General features: G+C 41.8%; 2 protein-coding genes across 2 annotated transcripts; one reads left to right on the forward strand and one right to left on the reverse strand.

The window, feature by feature from the left end:
- Window positions 1-4093: 4093 nt before the first annotated feature.
- LOC131703117 (reticulon-4 receptor-like 2) lies at window positions 4094-5539 on the reverse strand (the record flags this gene model as incomplete). The annotated part of the gene is made up of 3 exons (XM_059005982.1): window positions 4094-4098; window positions 4698-4845; window positions 5324-5539. Coding segments are annotated over 3 exons (369 nt in total), but the record flags the coding sequence as incomplete, so codon positions are not given.
- Window positions 5540-16064: 10525 nt separating this feature from the next.
- Window positions 16065-19602, forward strand: LOC131703118 (uncharacterized). Its single transcript, XM_059005983.1, has 13 exons — window positions 16065-16151; window positions 16235-16293; window positions 16384-16473; window positions 16901-17029; window positions 17107-17253; window positions 17359-17439; window positions 18107-18277; window positions 18384-18480; window positions 18574-18794; window positions 18870-19020; window positions 19114-19322; window positions 19421-19542; window positions 19590-19602. The coding sequence occupies exons 5-13, from the start codon at window positions 17161-17163 to the stop codon at window positions 19600-19602; spliced, it is 1158 nt and encodes a 385-aa protein (XP_058861966.1). The 5' UTR covers window positions 16065-16151; window positions 16235-16293; window positions 16384-16473; window positions 16901-17029; window positions 17107-17160.

The raw sequence follows: 19602 nt of genomic DNA on the forward strand, positions 1-19602 counted from the left end.
TCTCTGTTGAGTTCCGCAGCTGGTGAGACAGACTCTGACAGTGCAGGGGAAGGGGATTTTACTGATGATTCGCAAGTTGATGATAGCAGAATATATAGCGCTCAAAGCATAAAAGCTTTTCTAACTGAAACTAAAGGAAAAAGAAAAGTTGTCATTGAGGATTTTTTTCCTGATTTGAAGCAGTTTGAATCGATGGGCAGGCTGATATTACAGAATGCCGGGTTAGCTGAGTTAGTGAAGCTGAATGTTACAGACTAAAGAAATGGTTAAGTACTGTCCCTAGGGTTTTAAAATAAGTACCATGTTTAGTTTTTTGAAACTCCCCTTTTTCTCTGTTGTATTGTTGTTGTCTACTGTATGTTTTGTTCTTGTTTCTCTCTCCCGTTTTGCTTTCATGAACTCTTTAAAAATAGGTAGTCTCAATGTAAATGGTGTTCATGGTTTAAATAAAAGAGAGGCAGTCTTTAAGTTTATTGAACAGAAAAAAACTAACTGTTAGTTTCTTACAAGAGACTCATTCTGATATTTCTAATGAAATGGAATGGAGGAAAGAATGGAAGGGAGAAATTTGTTTTTAGCCATGGGTCTAATTTAAGTGCAGGGGTAGCGATTTTATTTTCAGAATTTTTTAAACCTGATTATTTTAAAGTAATTGATGTTTTTAGAGGCAGAATTTTAATGGTGGAGGCCAATTTTAAAAATAACACTTTTATTTTTATTAATATCTATGCTCCTAATAATGCTCAGGACAGGAGTGATATGTTTACTGTTCTTGATAAAATGCTGGCAGGCTGTGGGGCACAAGAGATTGTGATTATTGGGGGTGATTGGAATTGCACTGTGGATTATAAATTAGATAGGAACAATTTGGAGCCCAGTCCACAATCAGCAAAACAGCTTCTTCACATCATTGAATCATACAATTTGGAGGAATGTCTGGAGGAATGCAAATAGTACTGCTAGACAGTATACCTGGTTAAAACCTGGCCCTAATCTAATTTCAATGGCCAGACTGGATAGATTTTATATTTCCAGACATCATTTAAATTTGGTTAAAGGCTGTTTTATCTCCCCCAGTGGCCTGTCCAACCATTGCCTCATTACATTGTCCTTATTTCTTCCTTCTGTAAAAATGCATAGTGCCTATTGGCACTTTAATAATAGATTATTACAGGATGGGTATTTTAAAGATTGTTTTAAATATTTCTGGACTGAGTGGAAAAAAAGAAAATCTTGTTTTAAATCCCTGAGGCAGTGGTGGGACATAGGCAATATCCAAATAAAGATCTTTTGTCAGCAGTACACTGAGAATGCTACAGGCAGCTTGAATGACTCTATGGAAAAGCTGGAGGTGGAGATTCTGGGGCTTTATAAAGATCTGGAATCTCAACCAAATAGCAGGCTGTTAGAAGACCTGAAATATAAAAAACAGTCATTGGTTGACCTACTGGACATGAAGGTACAAGGAGCACTGGTCCGCGCACGGTTCCAGGGTTTGACAGAGGTGGACAAGCCAACAAAGTTCTTCTTTGATTTGGAGAAGAAAGCAGCAAAGAGCAGGGTGATTCACTGTTTGAAAACCCCTGCAGGTCAGGTGATGGAGGACCCAGTGGAGATCTGTAGGTTTGCTACAGTTTTTTATAAAAACTTATTCGCAGCAGAAGCTGAGAGAAATGCACAAGAGATCAAGCTGTTCCTGCATGATCTTCCACAGATTCCACAGGAGGAGGCAGCAGACCTGGAACCCCTGCTTACATTTAATGAGCTCACTGATGCAATGCAGCAAATAAAAAACGGTAGAGCGCCGGGACTAGATGGGATCACCGTGGAATTTTACAAAGAATTCTGGGCCTTGCTGGGCTGGGAGCTGTACATGGTGCTGCTGGAGAGCATCAAGGAGGGGTTGCTGCCTCTGAGCTGTCGGCGGGCGGTGATCACCCTGCTCCCCAAGAAAGGAGATCTGAGTGACTTGAAGAACTGGAGACCAGTGTCCATCCTCTGTCTCGATTATAAGATACTGTCGAAAGCCCTGGGGAACCGTTTGAAGAAAATCATGGAGTCAGCGGTCCAGTCAGATCAACCTTATTGTGTTCCTGGCAGGTCAATTTTTGACAATATTTACTTAATTCGAGACCTTTTGGCAGCCTCCAAGCTTTTCGGCTTTAAATCCGGTCTGATTTCCTTGGGCCAGGAGAAAGCTTTTGACCGGGTCGATCACCAGTATTTGTTTAAGGTGTTAGAGGCCTTAGGGGTCAGTCCGCGCTTCATAGAGTTTGTTCAGTTGTTGTACTGTCGTGTTTTCAGTGTACTGAAGATTAATGGTGGCCTGAGTGAACCCATTCCAGTACAGAGAGGTATCAGGCAGGGCTGCCCCCTGTCTGGTATGCTCTACTCCCTTTCAATTGAACCCCTCCTACATAGGATTAGGCAGTTGTTGTCTGGCATCCCGATCCCCGCCAACCCTTCCCAGGCTGTCAAGGTCTCTGCCTATGCAGATGACCTGACAGTGTTTGTGTCCAGTAGGCAGGATGTGGAGATTCTGTGTGACTGTCAACGTCAGTTTGAGAAAGTCTCCTCTGCTAAGATTAACTGGAATAAAAGTAGTGCCCATTTGGTGGGGTCTTGGGGTGACGCTTGCCCCCCCTGACCTCCCAGGTGGGGCTGCAGTGGAGCCACTCGGGTCCTAAGATCCTGGGGGTCTTCCTGGGCGAGGAGAGGGATCTCCAAAGAAATTGGGAGGGACTGTTAGAGAAGGTGAGGGGTCAGTTACAAGCCTGGCACTGGCTCCTGCCACAGCTGTCATTCAGAGGAAAGGTTCTAGTAATTAATAACCTGGTAGCCTCCATGCTGTGGCACAAATTAGCGTGTTTCAATCCTCCGCCCATGCTTATTAAAGAAATACAGAAAATGCTGCTGCAGTTCTTCTGGCATGGGATGCACTGGGTAAGGAAGGGGATTCTGTACCTGCCCTTACAGGAAGGGAGGCAGGGTCTCATTGACATCAGTAGCAGGATCGCAACGTTTCGTCTGCAGGTCGCCCAGAGGTTCCTGTACCCCCCTGCCCCCCCCCCCCTGCCCTGGATGCTGTTTGCAGCAGCTATCCTGCAGTGCGTGGGGAGACTTGGGTACGATAGACACTTGTTTGTTTTGCATACACAGAGTTTGGATATGACCAGCGGTTTTATAGGAGTGTTTTCAGTGCTTGGCAGCTTTTAAAGTTTTCTAGGAATTTTAATGATTTGAATTGTTTTTGGTTTTTAGAAGAGCCCTTAGTGTTTAATCCCAGTTTAAGAATAGAGCTTTTAAATTCTAAAAGTTTTATTTCTTTACTAATTACAGCAGGCTTAAGAAAGGTGAGGGATTTTATTGATTTTAATAGTTTTAGCTGGATAAGTGCAGACACCCTATCTACTTGTCTAGGTTTCAGATCTGTAAGAGTCTTAACAAGTTTTCTTTCAGAATTAAGAGAGTCCCTCCCTCTTGCAGCAATAGAGAGAATAAATCAGTTTTTTCTCGAGCATTGTTGGCCAGACAGTGACACTAATTTCCCCTCTCTTTTAGTGTCCCCTTCTGTTACTCAGGATCCTGATAAACCAGGCCACCTACTGAACCTTAACAGCCTGTCTAGTCTCTCTCTCTCCACAGTGGATAAAAAGCAGCTGTATGAAGTCTGTGTAAAAGTACAATATTATCCACAGCTGCAGTCTCTCCCTGACACCCCATGGAGAGAGCGTCACTGTGGAGGAGAGCGTGAGACCTGCCTGGCGAAGCCTCTATAAACTGCCACTCCCCAAGAGGTCAGGGTATCTCCAGTGGAGGATCCTCCATGCCACCATTGCTACCAACGCCTTTTTGAATATCCTGGACCCTCAAGTGCGAGATCAATGCCCGTTCTGCACTGAGAGAGAGACAGTGTTTCATTATTTTCTTTACTGCCATAGATTACAAACGTTGTTTGCTGCACTGAAGAGAATCTTCTTTGATTTTTCCCTGGAGTTCTCTCACATTGTTTTCATCTTTGGGGTGCAGTACAGTCAGAAGCATAAGTACCGTTGACAACTGGCAAATTTTCTGTTAGGGCAGGCAAAGCTGGCTATCCTGAAAAGTAGGAAGAGCCAGGTTGAGCATGGAAATGCACAGAGCGCTGTCTCAGTGTTCAAGACTCTCGTAATGTCCAGGATTAAACTTGATTTTTGTTTTTATAAAATGACTAAAGACTTGGACAAATTCATCTTGATTTGGGGTGTGGGTGGTGTGCTCTGTGATATTGAAAATGAAGAACTGTTTTTATATTTATAAAGGCTCTTTTAAATTGTATGATTTTTAATTTTATTTAGGGTTTATTGTGTATTTATAGTAGGTTTTAGTCATAATCTATAGCTATTTAATGTGTATGGATTGTGAGTGGATTTTTTAGTTTTTTGTGGATGAGAGGAGCTTTCTTGTTTTGTTAGTTTTCTTTATCTGATTTGTTTATTGTCTTCAAAATTTGTTAATAAAGGCTTGTTAAAAGTCAAAGTCTCTCTCTCTCTCTCTCTCTCTCTCTCTCTCTCTCTCTCTCTCTCTCTCTCTCTCTCTCTCTCTCACCTGGATGTGTTGCAGCAGGTTGTCCTGCAGGTAAAGGAACTGCAGGCTGTAGAGTTTTTTGAAGATGTTTCCGGGCAGGGTCCCCAGCTGGCAGCGGTATATGTGCAGGCTCTGCAGCTTGTCCAGCCCCTGGAAGGAGTCAGGATGGAGGGTGCGCAGGGAGGGGTTATCCCCCAGGTCCAGCTCCTCCAGATCTCGCATGTCGCTGAAGGAATCGGCTTTGATGGAGCTGATGTTGTTGGAGTAGAGCCACAGGACCTGATGAGAGGGAGAGAGAGAGGTGGGGGAGAGAGAGGAAGATCATTTTCAAGCTCAATTTCGAGTTACAGTCAAACCTCGATTAAGAGACCTGCACTCAAGGGACAGTTAAATAGTGTCTCTTAAAAGAGGGACCCCCCCATACATTTTCTATTTGTCTCCAACATCCTACCTTCCTGTAATTATATATGTATGTTTAAAAAACTCTGTAAAAAACTACATATATGAACAAAATAAGTACTGGAATTGAATTACATTTAGATTATTGTGTGGGCTTGCAAGTTGTTGTTTCGGAGGACAAAAGCTTGAGTGCGTTTGTCTATCTCCAGCCTCTCCCAGCCGAGAAGGAGTCACTGCAGGGGAGATCGCAGCAGCAGCAGCAGTGGTGAGGCAGACATAGTCTTAAAAACAATTTATAAATTGGGGGAGAAAAGGGGGTTACAAATAATTGTGAATTGTGAACAGGGCAAGACGGTACCTTTGTCTGGAAGCCGAAGGACTGCGCCCGCAGCTCTGTGATGCGGTTGTTTTGGAGGAACACTCTCTGGCTGTCGTAGGGAATGCCGGCCGGCACCGCCGAGAAGTTCTGAGACTGGCAGCTGACCATCATCGGGGAGGGGTAACAGACACACAGCCTGGGGCAGGAATAGGCAGGGCTAGGGGAGCAGACTGCCAGCCAGAGCAACAGCCAGACAGACACCGAGCCTGCGTGGGGAGAGAGAGGAGAGAGTGTGAGAGAGGAGAAGGGAGGGGAGAGAGATAGACTGATAGATAAACAGAATGACAGACAAGACAGAAAGGCAGATAAACCAATATACAGACAGATTTGAAGTCATGTCTCAATGAACATTTATTCAGTTGTCTGTCATAGATCTCTCTAAGAGTGACCCCTGACCCCGAGTGACCCAATGATATAATGTTCTCAGCACATAACAGAACTGACTGGGCGAACAGTCACTCAGAGAGAGAGGCTCGGAAACTTTGGTGACATTTATAGAGGAACCCGAATACTCGGAAAAACAGGAACGCCTTCTATAATTCAGGGAAGACAATGAATAGAGGAGAACACTGTCAATGTCTGTGTGTGTGTGTGTGTGTATGTCTCTCAATGTGTGTCTGTGTCTCGGTGTGTTTCTATCTCAATGTGTGTGTATATGTGTGTGTGTGTGTGTCTCAGTGTGTGTCTCTCTCAATGTGTGTGTGTGTGTCTCTCAATGTGTGTGTGTGTCTCAGTGTGTGTCTCTCTCATTGTGTGTGTGTGTGTGTGTGTGTCTCAATGTGTGTCTCTCTCAATGTGTGTGTGTGTGTGTGTGTGTCTCGGTGTGTTTCTCTGTGTGTGTGTGTGTCTCAGTGTGTGTCTCTCTCAATGTGTGTGTGTGTGTCTCTCTCTCAATGTGTGTGTCTCAGTGTGTGTCTCTCTCAATGTGTGTGTGTGTATCTCAATGTGTGTCTTGGTGTGTTTCTCTCTCAGTGTGTGTGTGTCTCAGTGTGTTTCTCTCTCAATGTGTGTGTGTGTCTCAGTGTGTTTCTCTCTCAATGTGTGTGTGTGTCTCAGTGTGTTTCTCTCTCAATGTGTGTCTCAGTGTGTTTCTCTCTCAATGTGTGTGTGTCTCAGTGTGTTTCTCTCTCAGTGTGTGTGTGTGTCTCAGTGTGTTTCTCTCTCAATGTGTGTGTGTGTCTCAGTGTGTGTCTCTCTCAATGTGTGTGTGTGTGTCTCTCACTCAATGTGTGTGTCTCAGTGTGTGTCTCTCTCAATGTGTGTGTGTGTGTGTGTCTCAATGTGTGTATTGGTGTGTTTCTCTCTCAATGTGTGTGTGTGTCTCAGTGTGTGTCTCTCTCAATGTGTGTGTGTGTGTCTCTCTCTCAATGTGTGTGTCTCAGTGTGTGTCTCTCTCAATGTATGTGTGTGTGTGTGTGTCTCAATGTGTGTATTGGTGTGTTTCTCTCTCAATGTGTGTGTGTGTCTCAGTGTGTTTCTCTTGCAATGTGTGTGTGTTCCAGTGAGTGTATGTCTCTCAATGTGTGTGTGTCTCAGTGTGTGTCTCTCTCAATGTGTGTGTGTGTCTCAGTGTGTTTCTCTTGCAATGTGTGTGTGTTCCAGTGAGTGTATGTCTCTCAATGTGTGTGTGTCTCAGTGTGTGTCTCTCTCAATGTGTGTGTGTGTGCTCCAGTGTGCGTATGTGTGTCTCTCAATGTGTGTGTCTCTCTCAATGTGCGTGTGTGAAAGCCTGAACACATTTCACTCCAGATTAGCACTCTCACACAGCAGCACATCAGCAGCACGGTGGAAATGACTTCATCAGGAACAAGAAGCCGCTTTATTTATGGTGGATCTGTTGACCTACAAATCTGATTATAATATTTTATTATCTTTAACAATAATAGGGGACTCCCGAGTGGTGCATCCTGTAAAGGCACACCCTGGAGTGCAGAATGCACTGTTTCGAATCCGGGCCAATGCCATCGCCAGCTGTGGCCAGGAGCTCCTAGGAGATACCTAGGGGATTCCTAGAGGATTTCCAAGGGGCTCCCAGGGGACAGTGCACAATTAGCAGAGTGCCACCCAGGCAGGGGGGCTCAAGTCAGCTGGGTAATCACGGTCTCACCGCACACCAGTGACTCCTGTGGGTGGCCAGACGCCCGCCTGCCTGCCTGCCTGCCTGTGAGCCGGCTGTGTTACACTGGGCTTGCAGTGTGAAAGAAAGAAACAAAAAAACAAAGAAAGAAGAAAGTGGACAGCTTGACTTGACAGCTTGAAGTACGGTGTTGTTTTAGAGGACTAAAGCTTGAGTGCGCTTGTCTGTCTCCAGCCTCTCCCAGCCGAGGAGGCGTCACTGCGGGGGTGGGGGGGGGGAGGGGAGGTGTGGAGGTGGGGTGGGTGGTTGTAGAAGCAGTGAGACAGGGGCTGTCTTAAAAACAATTGGGCATTCCAAATTAGGGAGAAATCACGGGGTAAAAATAATTGACGATTCCAAAAAAAAAGAAACTTTGATATGCTTTGATGTTAACATTTGAGGAGGTGACTGCTTGAAAAGGCATCTGTGATGGGGGACTGCCCCGTCTTTATGAACGTGATTGGGACTGGCAGGGAGGGGGTTAAATTCCTCCGTGCCAGGAAAACATGTGAGAATGTGGCTGGAGCCCTAATTGAATAATCAGCAATTATTGATTAATTGGGCTCCAGCCACAGGGGATAAAAGCCAGGGGAGAGGCCCTGGCTAGGGGGAGTGTTCTAGAAGGAGAAGAAACAAGACTGTTTTGTGTGTGCTGTTTTTCTGTTTGTCTGTTTTTGAATCCAGTGAAGGCAACGCCCAGCCTGGAAACCTTTATTTTTGTAAGTTTTGCTTTTTTTGTTTTGTTTATTTTATGTTTAAAACCTTTTTGTTTGGCCCTTGTGTCAGTTTATTTTGTATTTTTGTTTATTAAAAACTTTATTTTTGAACGTTTAAACTGTCTCTGAGTCTAAACCTCGGTCATTTCCTGTCACAGCATCCCTCAGACAAACGGTTATAAACTTCTATTTATCTTTTAGTCTCCAGAATTCCAGTGATTAATTTGTTGATTCATTCATTAGTTCATCCCTTTACACTTCCAAACGAGTCACTCGTTCTCGCTTTCCCTCTTGCTGTTCTTTTTCTCACTTCATTTTCCTCCCTCCCACTCTCTCATTAGTTTGTTTAATTTATTTATTTACACATTCATTCACAATTTGAGTGATTCACTATTGCCCTGCAAGCTGTTTGAAAACCAGAATGATTGGTTTACATCATAGACACGCAGAGACACAGGTGCACATTCTGAAACACGCACACAGTGACACATGCACAGAGAAATACGCACACTGACACACAGAGAGACATGAACACGCGTACACACAGGGAAACACACACACACTCACTGAGACATGACCACACACACACACACACACACACACACACAGGGTATACAACTTAATAATTAGCTTGTCAGCTTGTAACCTGCTGATGAAGCCCTATGGCATAAACTTCAGTAAAAAAAGACTATGCCAGTTTCAATAAGACTCCCTATTGCACAGCAGTTTCAATGAGACTCCCTATGGCACAGCAGTTTCAATGAGACTCCTATGGCACAGCAGTTTCAATGAGACTCCTTTGGCACAGCATACATTCTACTGTTTAGCAGACTCTGATATTGTATTTCTTAGCAGACACCCTTATCCAGGGTGACTTACAATTGTGATATTATTATTTACATACAATTACCCATTTATACAGTTGGGTTTTTTAATGGAACAATCTACGTAAAGTACCTGCTTGCTCAAGGGTACAGCAGCAGTGTGTGTGTCCCCACCTGGGACTGAACCCACACAAGAGCCTCCAGTCAAGAGTACAGAGCCCCCCTGAACACTACTCCACACTGCTGCTCCAGATATTGATTGAGACATCTGAGATCTCTTTATAATACACAGCAGCAGATACTGATATTGATTGAGCATGTCTGAAATCTCTTTATAATACACAGCAGCAGACCCGGGTATTGATTAAGCATGTCTGAAATCTCTTTATAATACACAGCAGCAGACCCTGATATTGATTGAGCATGTCTGAAATCTCTTTATAATACACAGCAGCAGACCCTGATATTCATTGAGCATGTCTGAAATCTCTTTAATACACAGCAGCAGACCCTGATATTGATTGAGCATGTCTGAAATATCTTTATAATACACAGCAGCAGACCGATATTGATTGAGCATGTCTGAAATCTCTTTATAATACACAGCAGCAGACCCTGATATTCATTGAGCATGTCTGAAATCTCTTTATAATACACAGCAGCAGACCCTGATATTGATTGACATCTGAAATCTCTTTATAATACACAGCAGCAGACCCTGATATTGATTGAGCATGTCTGAAATCTCTTTATAATACACAGCAGCAGACCCTGATATGGATTGAGCATGTCTGAAATCTCTTTATAATACACAGCAGCAGACCCTGATATTGATTGACATCTGAAATCTCTTTATAATACACAGCAGCAGACCCTGTTATTGATTGAGCATGTCTGAAATCTCTTTATAATACACAGCAGCAGACCCTGATATGGATTGAGCATGTCTGAAATCTCTTTATAATACACAGCAGCAGACCCTGATATTGATTGACATCTGAAATCTCTTTATAATACACAGCAGCAGACCCTGATATGGATTGAGCATGTCTGAAATCTCTTTATAATACACAGCAGCAGATACTGATATGGATTGAGCATGTCTGAAATCTCTTTATAATACACAGCAGCAGACCCTGATATTGATTGACATCTGAAATCTCTTTATAATACACAGCAGCAGACCCTGATATGGATTGAGCATGTCTGAAATCTCTTTATAATACACAGCAGCAGATACTGATATTGATTGAGCATGTCTGAAATCTCTTTATAATACACAGCAGCAGATATTGATATTGATTGAGCATGTCTGACATTTCTATCAAACGGAAAAACGACTAAAAATAAGGAATACTAAAAGACCATGTTCGCAAACTCAAAACAAGCGATACAAAGAAATACATACATAGACCAAACCCGTATATTTAATAATATAATATAGATTTTGTTGAATATATATGTGAATGATCAAATATATAACATTTCAAAGTACATAACTGAATATTTGAAAAGAGATGAAAAAAAAAATAAACAAACGAAGTCTATCTGCTCATTTATGTTATTAGTTGCTCCTCACTGCGTGTTAAACTTAACAAAGACTTAAAATAAATGACAATAAATAAATAAATAAATACAACACATCATTGTCAATGTAAATCCATACTGCTATAAGAATCAGTATTTATTTTTACTTACCTTTGACATTTCGAGTACGGGAACCGCTTGGTAAAATCGACCGAGTCCCCATTTCTACTCTGTGCCGGGTGTATTCGTGTGCGGCGCTGCTGCTGCTATCTCTCCGCTGGAGTCTGGTGCTCTCTTTCGGCTCGACTGCGCTTTATAGAGGGCAACTGCCTACGAAGCACTTGGGGGCTGCGACGGGAAACCCACACGGGCCAAGCCGGGGCATTGTGCGCCAAAGGCGGGGGACAAAACCCGGCACTGTGCCCGCTGACGGAGCTCAGAAGCGAGGGAGGGAGTGGGGAGGAGACTCCGAGGAGGTCTATAAAAAGTTCAATTTCTCCGCTAAATATCAAAAGAAAAGAGGAAGGGATGAATGAAGAAAGGATGAAAAGAAGACGTCTGCGTCAATTTTTTAATGCTATTCCAAATTAATACGGATCTTATTTTTTTTACTTTGAAGGTTCTGCGCTCTAAGACACGGCTCACACCGCCGTTCACTCGCAGACTGACAGGCGCTCCGATACGGCAGGAAAGTTATAGGGGAGCCGCTGCAGGATTGAGGCTCTCTTTAGGACCATGGGTTAACAACTCCTGCACTAGATGGATGGACAGACAGACAGCTAGCAAGCAACTACTTTACCTCCTAGATTGTTCCAGTAAAAACCCAACTGTATAAAAGGGTGGCAGAATTTGTATACATTTGTGATTCTTGAAATGTGTATTATTATTATTATTATTATTTTATGTAGGTTCTGTGTGACAACTGTAAAATAAATAATAGGCTACTAATGTAAAAATAATGTGATATCGTCATCTCAACACTTAACGTGTCATGAGTATATCTTGTTATTTTCCTTGTATAACACTGTACAACTGCTGCCTCTGTGTGTGTGTGTGTGTGTGTGTGTGTGTGTGTGTGTGTGTGTTTTGTACTGGTAATAGACATGACTGTTTCTAGCCTTTTGGGGGCCCTAAGCAGGATTTGGTTTGAACCCCCCCCCCCCCCCCCCCCCACTCCATTTGGCACGACATCAAAGCAACATAGGCTTAAGACTACTGTCTTTCTTGAAACTTTTGTATGAGCACACATATGTACGAGCAAACATACAATGTACAAATAAACATTTAGATTTTTACTGAGGCAAAAAAAAAATAAAGTTGAACAAACCTCTTGCAGATCCTGTTCATGTTACAAAGGTAAAAGTTATCATCTTACAAAGCCTGGAGACTGTTCATGTAAACTGCAAAGCAATATTAAGTCTCTTGGATGATGATGTTAATGTTAAAATTTGATGACCCATATTATTTCAAAGATTAAAACTAATTGTCTCCCAGCAAAACCACAGCAACCTACAATGACCATATTGACACTGTCAGAAATATGTGATTTTAAAAGGACAAGAATATAACATCACTATTAATAAGTAGATGGGTTCATACCTTTATTGACTTGCATTTGGTTCACTGCTACTTAAGTTGCCTTACACTGCTGGGACTGGTAACTGCTGCTGACCGGTAAGACTGGTGCTGATACTGCTGGGACTGGTGCTGACACTGGGACTGGTGCTGACACTGTGACTCGTGCTTTGAACGAGTTTAGCACACAGTTTCTCACTCAACTCTAATATTCTTTTGTCTGTATAAATCGATGATAGGAAGTAGTACAGTACTTCAGGCGGGGGAAACCGGTCGCAGAGGTCCCGGTGCTGCCTGGCGCACAGGCCGGGTCGCTATACATGCAAATACACAGCCACTATGCTGTAATAAAACGCTATGCTATGGCAGGTAGGGGGATACTTGGACGAGCTGACTGTCCAGTTAAAGTGACGAGAAAAAAAAAAAAAAAACATGCAGCTAGCTATCCCGGTTTAGCTACACATTTAATGTCATCATAAAAACAGGTACTTGGATTTCTGCTCTGCTGGCATCAAAACATTCTACATGAAAAAAGGCTTTATCAAAACGTATTGCAGCTAAACATCACATTGCGCAGGGGAAAAACAACAATATAAATGACAAATTCACTTAACATTGATTCTTACCAAGAGTTGGCTTCTTTAGAAAGAAATGTGTAATTGGTTGTTTTTTCTCCGTTTTATGTTAGTGCTGCACTGTAAACCAGAGTACAGAGTAACTTGGGAAACTGACTAATGAGAAACGTCTTTGAGGCGCGAATTTGACATACCGCAGTGTCTGTACAGCCCGAGATCATAGTAATGTGAAGAAATTAAAAATAACATTATATATATAAGCAAGCTACAGCAATAAAAACGGAGCTAAATCAAATAATACAATACCTTTCTCATGTTGTTTTTCTTCCTCAGTTTTTTTCTTTTTACGCTTCTTCGCGCCAGATTGGTACATTCTTGATCTTTTTTCAGTCATAATTTGTTCGCAATCCTCAAAGAAGCCACCGGAGGCAGATATCACCGTGTAACAATTTTTTTTTTTTTTTTTTTTGGTTCCTGGGTAGTAAGTGTTATTTCCTAATTGCTTATGCGTCAAAAGTATAGAAAATGGCTATTATTCCCCACAAACTTTGCTTTTGTGACCAGGACAGTGATATTTTGAAATTTACCTATTTTCCAGAACATTCCAGATAGATTCAGTGCTGAGTAAACTTGGAGTAACTTCTAGAACGTTCTAGAACTTTCCAGTAATATAAATAGTAGTATAAATACAGGGGCCTTAAGCCCACCAGTTCAGTTTAGTTCCAGCTGCCTAAGTGGATACATATCTGCATTTTTCTGAGATGGCATCAAGAGGCTGCAAGCATCCGGCAGACGCATTTTGCTATGTCTGTGGCCAATTTATCAAGACAAGAGTGAAAAAGTACTCCGTGGAAGCATCTGCTAAGATGTGTGAGGCCTACAAGGCATATTTCGGCATGCCTGTCGGGGATCAAGACAAACCCTGGGCACCTCATTTCACCTGCGAGCACTGCAAAAAAACTCTGGAAGGTAAGATGGACAATTGTTGCTCGGAATTTTATGTTATAAAATTTGTTAAAATTTTTAAAATTGTAAAAGTTTTTAATTTTAAAATGTTTTACAATTTTCAATGTTATTGAATAAATATATCATGTATGAAAAATGTTGCGAGAATCTCTTACACATTAGTCATGGGTGAAATAAATGTATTTTTGTAGGATGGTACAGAGGGGAAAAGAGAGCCATGAAGTTCGCTATCCCAAGAATTTGGCGGGAACCCACTGACCACTCAAGCAACTGCTACTTCTGCATGGTGGACCCTTCCAAATGTCGGACTGGCAAGAATGCACCTGCTATCACGTATCCGGACCTTCCTTCATCCATCGCCCCGGTGCCACACTGCCATGAGCTCCCCGTACCCACTCCTCCGGAGAGAGAGCAGCCGTCTTTAGAAGTAAAGAGAAGGGTGTTTCAGGTACCTTCAAGACTTCTTCCCTAAGCTGTCTGAGGCAAAGGTCAAAGCCGATGTCTTCGTCGGACCACAGATAAAGAAGATCCTGGAGTGCAATTATATCCTGGAGGCGAGCGCTTCCACCAGGATATAATGGACTTTGAACGCCGCTACCAAGGACAGTATAACGAGAACATGATGGGAGACTACATTTGGGGGCTGATTTGTGAAAGTGATTTACAGTATAATCGTAAATCTCGAAAAACTACTCACTTCTAAATCTTTTGTAGTCATTTTTGTATTACTTTAGTATAAATACATGTTAATTTGGATTCATATGTTGTTTTTTTCTGACTTTATGTGAACCAAAAGACACAAATTCGTCCGTTTTCTCATTGGAAAAAGGTAAATTTCAAAATATCACTGTCCTGGTCACAAAAGCAAAGTTTGTGGGGAATAGTAGCCATTTTCTATACTTTTGAGGCATAAGCAATTAGGAAATAACACCTACTACCCAGGAACAAAAATTGTGTTACATAGTGATATCAAGACGACGGAACAAGCCTGCTTGCTGCTACAAAAGCGGCACTATACTGAACTTTACCGATGCGTTAGGAATAGACACCATTCATTTATTCATGATTTTACATATCAACTAATTGCATTCCGCATTTACAGAACATACATGATTATCGTGAACATTTGATAAAATCAAACAATCAAAAAATTCCACTGACTCACACTGCTTTTACTTTTTACCGTTTACTTCTTAGCCCTTAGCTTGCGTCTCAATGCGTGATGATGTTGGTTTTGTTGACTCAGTTGCCATGGGAACGTTTAAAACTCCGCGACAAACTTTACTCAAATGCACAGCTGTACAGAACACACCCCCTCAGACATGTGCTGTCTATTCACGGGAACAGACTACTGAACCAGTTAGTTCAGATGATCGCTGGATACACAAGAAACAATCTGACAATTTCACAAATAACCCCGTTTGTGTTCAACCCTATTAGAGGTGGAATGTAACAAAAATGTTAACTGCAAAAGCCAAAGCGTCAAACTTCAACGACAAAGTTCAGCATTTGAATTGAAATAACAGCTGTCAAATAGACAAAGCTCAAGACTCGAAGATAATATGCCAAATTGAAAATGCTCAACACACCAAGTGAATTAATTATACATAAAAGAATGAATGTAATTAAGCTCAATAATTGAAATGGGAACTTCAAATCTTAAATAAATTGATTACAATTCAAATTTCCAGCACGCCCTCCGATTTGTGTTTAGTCTGTTCTAAATCAATACTGCGCGTTGTATTTCAGGTTAAGCGCTGTGCTTTCCATTTGCCACTTGATCATTCTATTCCCCGGACTGCCCCTGTCATGGCAAATCTGACATGCTAAAGAGATGCTTTGCACTGTTTCTTAAATAAAGTGGCCTCAAATAAATTGTCTACTTTAAAATCTGCTTAGCCTACCTATCAGTCTGGGGAAATTGTAAAAATGGGTAATTGACTTGTGGATGTTAACATCAGAACTCGAGCTGTCATTCTCGTACCCTCAAACTGGCACAGGCAACACATCTGCCTGGATTCCTGCATGATATAAATGTGTTTCTTCATTTGCGCGGCCTGCTTTTTATTATTCATTGGGGTTTGTTTACTACATGCCTCCATAGCTGAGCCTTTAATCAGACAGTCCTTGTCGTTGACAGTCCAGTTTGTTCCGCACGTACTTCTGCCAAACTTTAATTCAAAGTACAATCTTCTAAATGGGTTATTATTATTATTATTATTATTATTATTATTATTATTATTATTATTATTATTTATTTATTTATTTATTTATTTTAATTAACGTACTGATTGAAAATTAGAGGACTAATATGAAAGAGGTGCGCGCATCAATTGCAGCTAATCAGCTCCCATTAGCACCTGAACCTCTTTATAAACCCATTGCGCACTAAGGAACACCAAACTCAACTGGCGGGTTTGTTTTTATTATTGTTTCTTTATAACGGTGAAAGAAGTTCACGGTTGGGGCTGCCTTGGATTTAATGATGCCGTGTTGTCTTAGATTTGGGTAATTGTTGATCTTTTCTCTATTTTAGAAACGTTCATTTTATTGTGTGTTTCTCACTTGCGTGTTTTTTTTTTCCAATGCAGAATAACATTGCTGTTAGCAGTGTTAGTCACTGAAGTTTGGACGCAGAACCCCCCTCTAGGTACGATAACGGTCGCTTCAGCACATCTGTTCTTTTAGCTTGTTGTTTATTTGCCGGTTGTGTGTTTTCAAGTATCGTTGTCTTCTGCAGGCTCGGTGAGGACAGAATGTCAAGGGAGTGTTATGATGATTATGTTGGATAAGTCTTTTGTTGGAAAGTATTTTCGTATCAATGTGATTGGTGAGTGATCAATTTTCTTGAATAGAAAGCTTTTGATGTATAAAGCCTGTTGACTCGTAATGTAACAACCTGAATTAAGTACAGAGCACTCCTGCGCTGTATGGCATCAACCAGGCTTTTTTTTTCAAATACAGGGTATGAAACTCTTGCGTTAGCTTTAAAAGCATGTTGCTGATCACACTAAATAGACCTGTGCTGCTACAACCTTGGTCAGATTTGTTGACTGCAAGTGCGCAGAATTAGAAATTATTTACTCTAAACCTATTGTTCCGAATGGGCGTATAATTCTACAAATATAAATAGTTTTTTTTTTAAATTGTGAAAAGTAGATGGGACGGGGTGGTGGGGGTGTTCACTTTGTTATATCTCTACCTTGCTTGATCACGTGTACAGTTTCTTAAAAGGCCAACCGAATTTCTTTCTATAGACAATAAGGGGGTGATTGTGCCCCTCTCTCCAAGACTGGCTGCACAGTGTGGATATAGCTTAACCGTTGACTTCTTGGGGAAATGCCAAGTTCCTTGCTTCTGTGCTGAGCTGCTTTATTCAGAACACAGTGAGTCATCATTTTATTTCTTGTAAATGTGTTTCTAATGGTGACATGCTGGGACTAACTTTAGCCTTTGTTTCCAGAATGATGAGACCTACAAGCTGACAGTACAAATCAGTGTCTTCTCAAACAGTGCTATGACTTCGGCTTCCTCCTATGTTCAGAGCATGACATGCCGCTATTCTCCATGGGCAGAGAGGGAGATTCTGTGTGAAAGAAACTACATGGAGGTAAGGGCTTTCAGGATGTGATAATGCTGTTCAGTATAACTTGTTGTGTTGTGTGGGTATTTTAATTGTAATTACAGACTCGTGACTAATTTCAATATTCTTTAGGTTTCTGTGAGAAGAGGTGTGCCACTTATTGAGCCAAACTTTGTTCAAGATGATCCTGATTGGTCCCTTGCATACCCTGAGGTAGAATCATGTGACTTTGCATTTGCTTCATTCACATCCCCTTGGTCTTGCCTAATTGAGGTCTAATCAACTGTCTCATCTAGTTGAAGCAAAATCTAACGGCCCCCTTAACTTTAACCTGTCTCCCAAGAGGGTGGTCATATTGGAATTGTGTAACATTTAAGGCATTGGCTTTGTATACATATATTCTGTGATTTGTTTTGGTAAAACCATGATTGTGGTGAAGTTAACACTTTCTTGTCAGTGTGTAAGCCTTGTATTTCAACCACTGAGGTAGTGGCTTCATGTGTGCAGGGTTATAAACCCTTCATGATAAATGTGTCCTGATATACCTTTTTTGAAGTCTGCTGTATAGGAGCAATTTCAAGTATTGTCCTAAAGTTTTGGTACACTGATGTTAAGGTCCAGTACAAATGAGTGGCTACAAACTCTGCCTGTATCCGATCCAGACCACATGCTTTCACGTAGGCTGTTTCGTACGCAGTTGTATTTGAGGATTCTCTGTTCCATTAGAGACGTTTGATCATATAACGGTTTCAGTGATACATTTCACCCTTCAGTTTTAGTTCATGTTTTATTAAACAAGCCATCTGCTGTGACAAATCCTTTAGACTGGGGATGCTTTGTGTTCAAACTCCCTATTCTAATGAGGTTTTCTCTTTGCTAGGCAACTGCTGCTGACAACAGCATCTGGAAAGTTGTGTTCCATCTTCCAGCAAATAGAAAGACAACCATGACTGTTGCTCAGGCCATGACAAATGGCTATGGCATAAACACTACACCAACTCGAATTCTGGTTAGAGCTGCATACAACTCCACAGAAAGCCAGCCTCAGGTGGTAAGTAGTCTAGGCTTCATTGTTGTCTAGTACAGTATATCCAGACAATGAAGGTAGATTTAGTCTTGCTTTTGTTTTAGTAAAAGTTCCCCCTCCTCTCCAACAGATCCAAACTGTACCAATGGCTGTGCTAAGATCAACCACCTTTTATAAGCAAAGATGGATGGTCATGATGGTGGACACTGCAGTTACATGTCCTACTGGTGAGTAAGATTATGGAGGGCAACGGTGCTCAAGAACTGTTCTACGTTTAAGTGAGTTTTCTATACCAAGTCTATGGTGTTCATTTCTGTCAGATGGAACAGCCTTTACAGAACAGATGATTACATGGAATGTTCCCCGTGTTCTACCTCCCCTTGTTCCGACACCACAAATTACTACCCTTGATGTTCAAATGGGAGTTGATGGCCGCAAGCTTGACCCTGCAATGATTCATAATAGAGATTATAAACTGGATGTTGGTCCCCAGCTAATCACTGTAAAAATTCCTGTGGGAGCTGATGGTGGATATTACAAGGTATGTAGAAGTTCAACATCTTCTAAATCCTTCTCATTTTAAAGCTTTCCTCCTAAGATGCTTCTGTGCTTTCAGAGCCATGTATTGGACAACACCTATGTGATCTCTTACTCTATTGAACCAATGCTGGAGCATACCTGGCAAGATGGGCCTGAGAAGACCAAGTACACCGTACTTCATCCAATAACCACTCCTTTCATGCCTCGGCCACCAGTTGTCACAAACAGTATGTAGAACTTGTCCACATGCAGTAAATCAAAGGGATTTGTTGCAGTGCTCCACTTCATAGCCTTCATTTAACTGCATGCTTTAATTTCAGACACTGTTCCTAAAGCCAGAGTGTTCAATGTGACCCTGGGGACATTCCTGCCTGATGTGGAGCTGGTCAAAATTATAGTTGGACCAGAGACGTTAACTGTGCCAGAAGCCAACCTAAAAGGTTATAATGTCCAGGAGCATGTCTTTCCCAATGGATCCAAGACCTACACTCTCCAGGTGCCATTTGAGGACCCCAATGTGAAGCAAAAGGTAACATCCCACATGTTCAGCCATCCTATTGCCATTTTGAAAACACTTGCTTGCTGTCTGACTTTGGGTGTAATCCTACAAACCCATGTTTCTTTCAGGTAACTCCTCCAGACACCAGAACCTACATTCTGCCCCTGACCTACTTGCTGAATATAGTGCCAGAGAATACACCCTTTACTCATCCTGCTGTAGTTGAAGCCATTCTCAAAGACATCAGTAAGTGCCTGACTGTTTGTGGTCTACAACTACACTTTTCTGACAATCCAGTCCATTGCCCTGA

Source organism: Acipenser ruthenus, chromosome 32 (genome assembly GCF_902713425.1).
Source record: "Acipenser ruthenus chromosome 32, fAciRut3.2 maternal haplotype, whole genome shotgun sequence".
In the NCBI taxonomy this organism is placed as follows: domain Eukaryota; kingdom Metazoa; phylum Chordata; class Actinopteri; order Acipenseriformes; family Acipenseridae; genus Acipenser; species Acipenser ruthenus.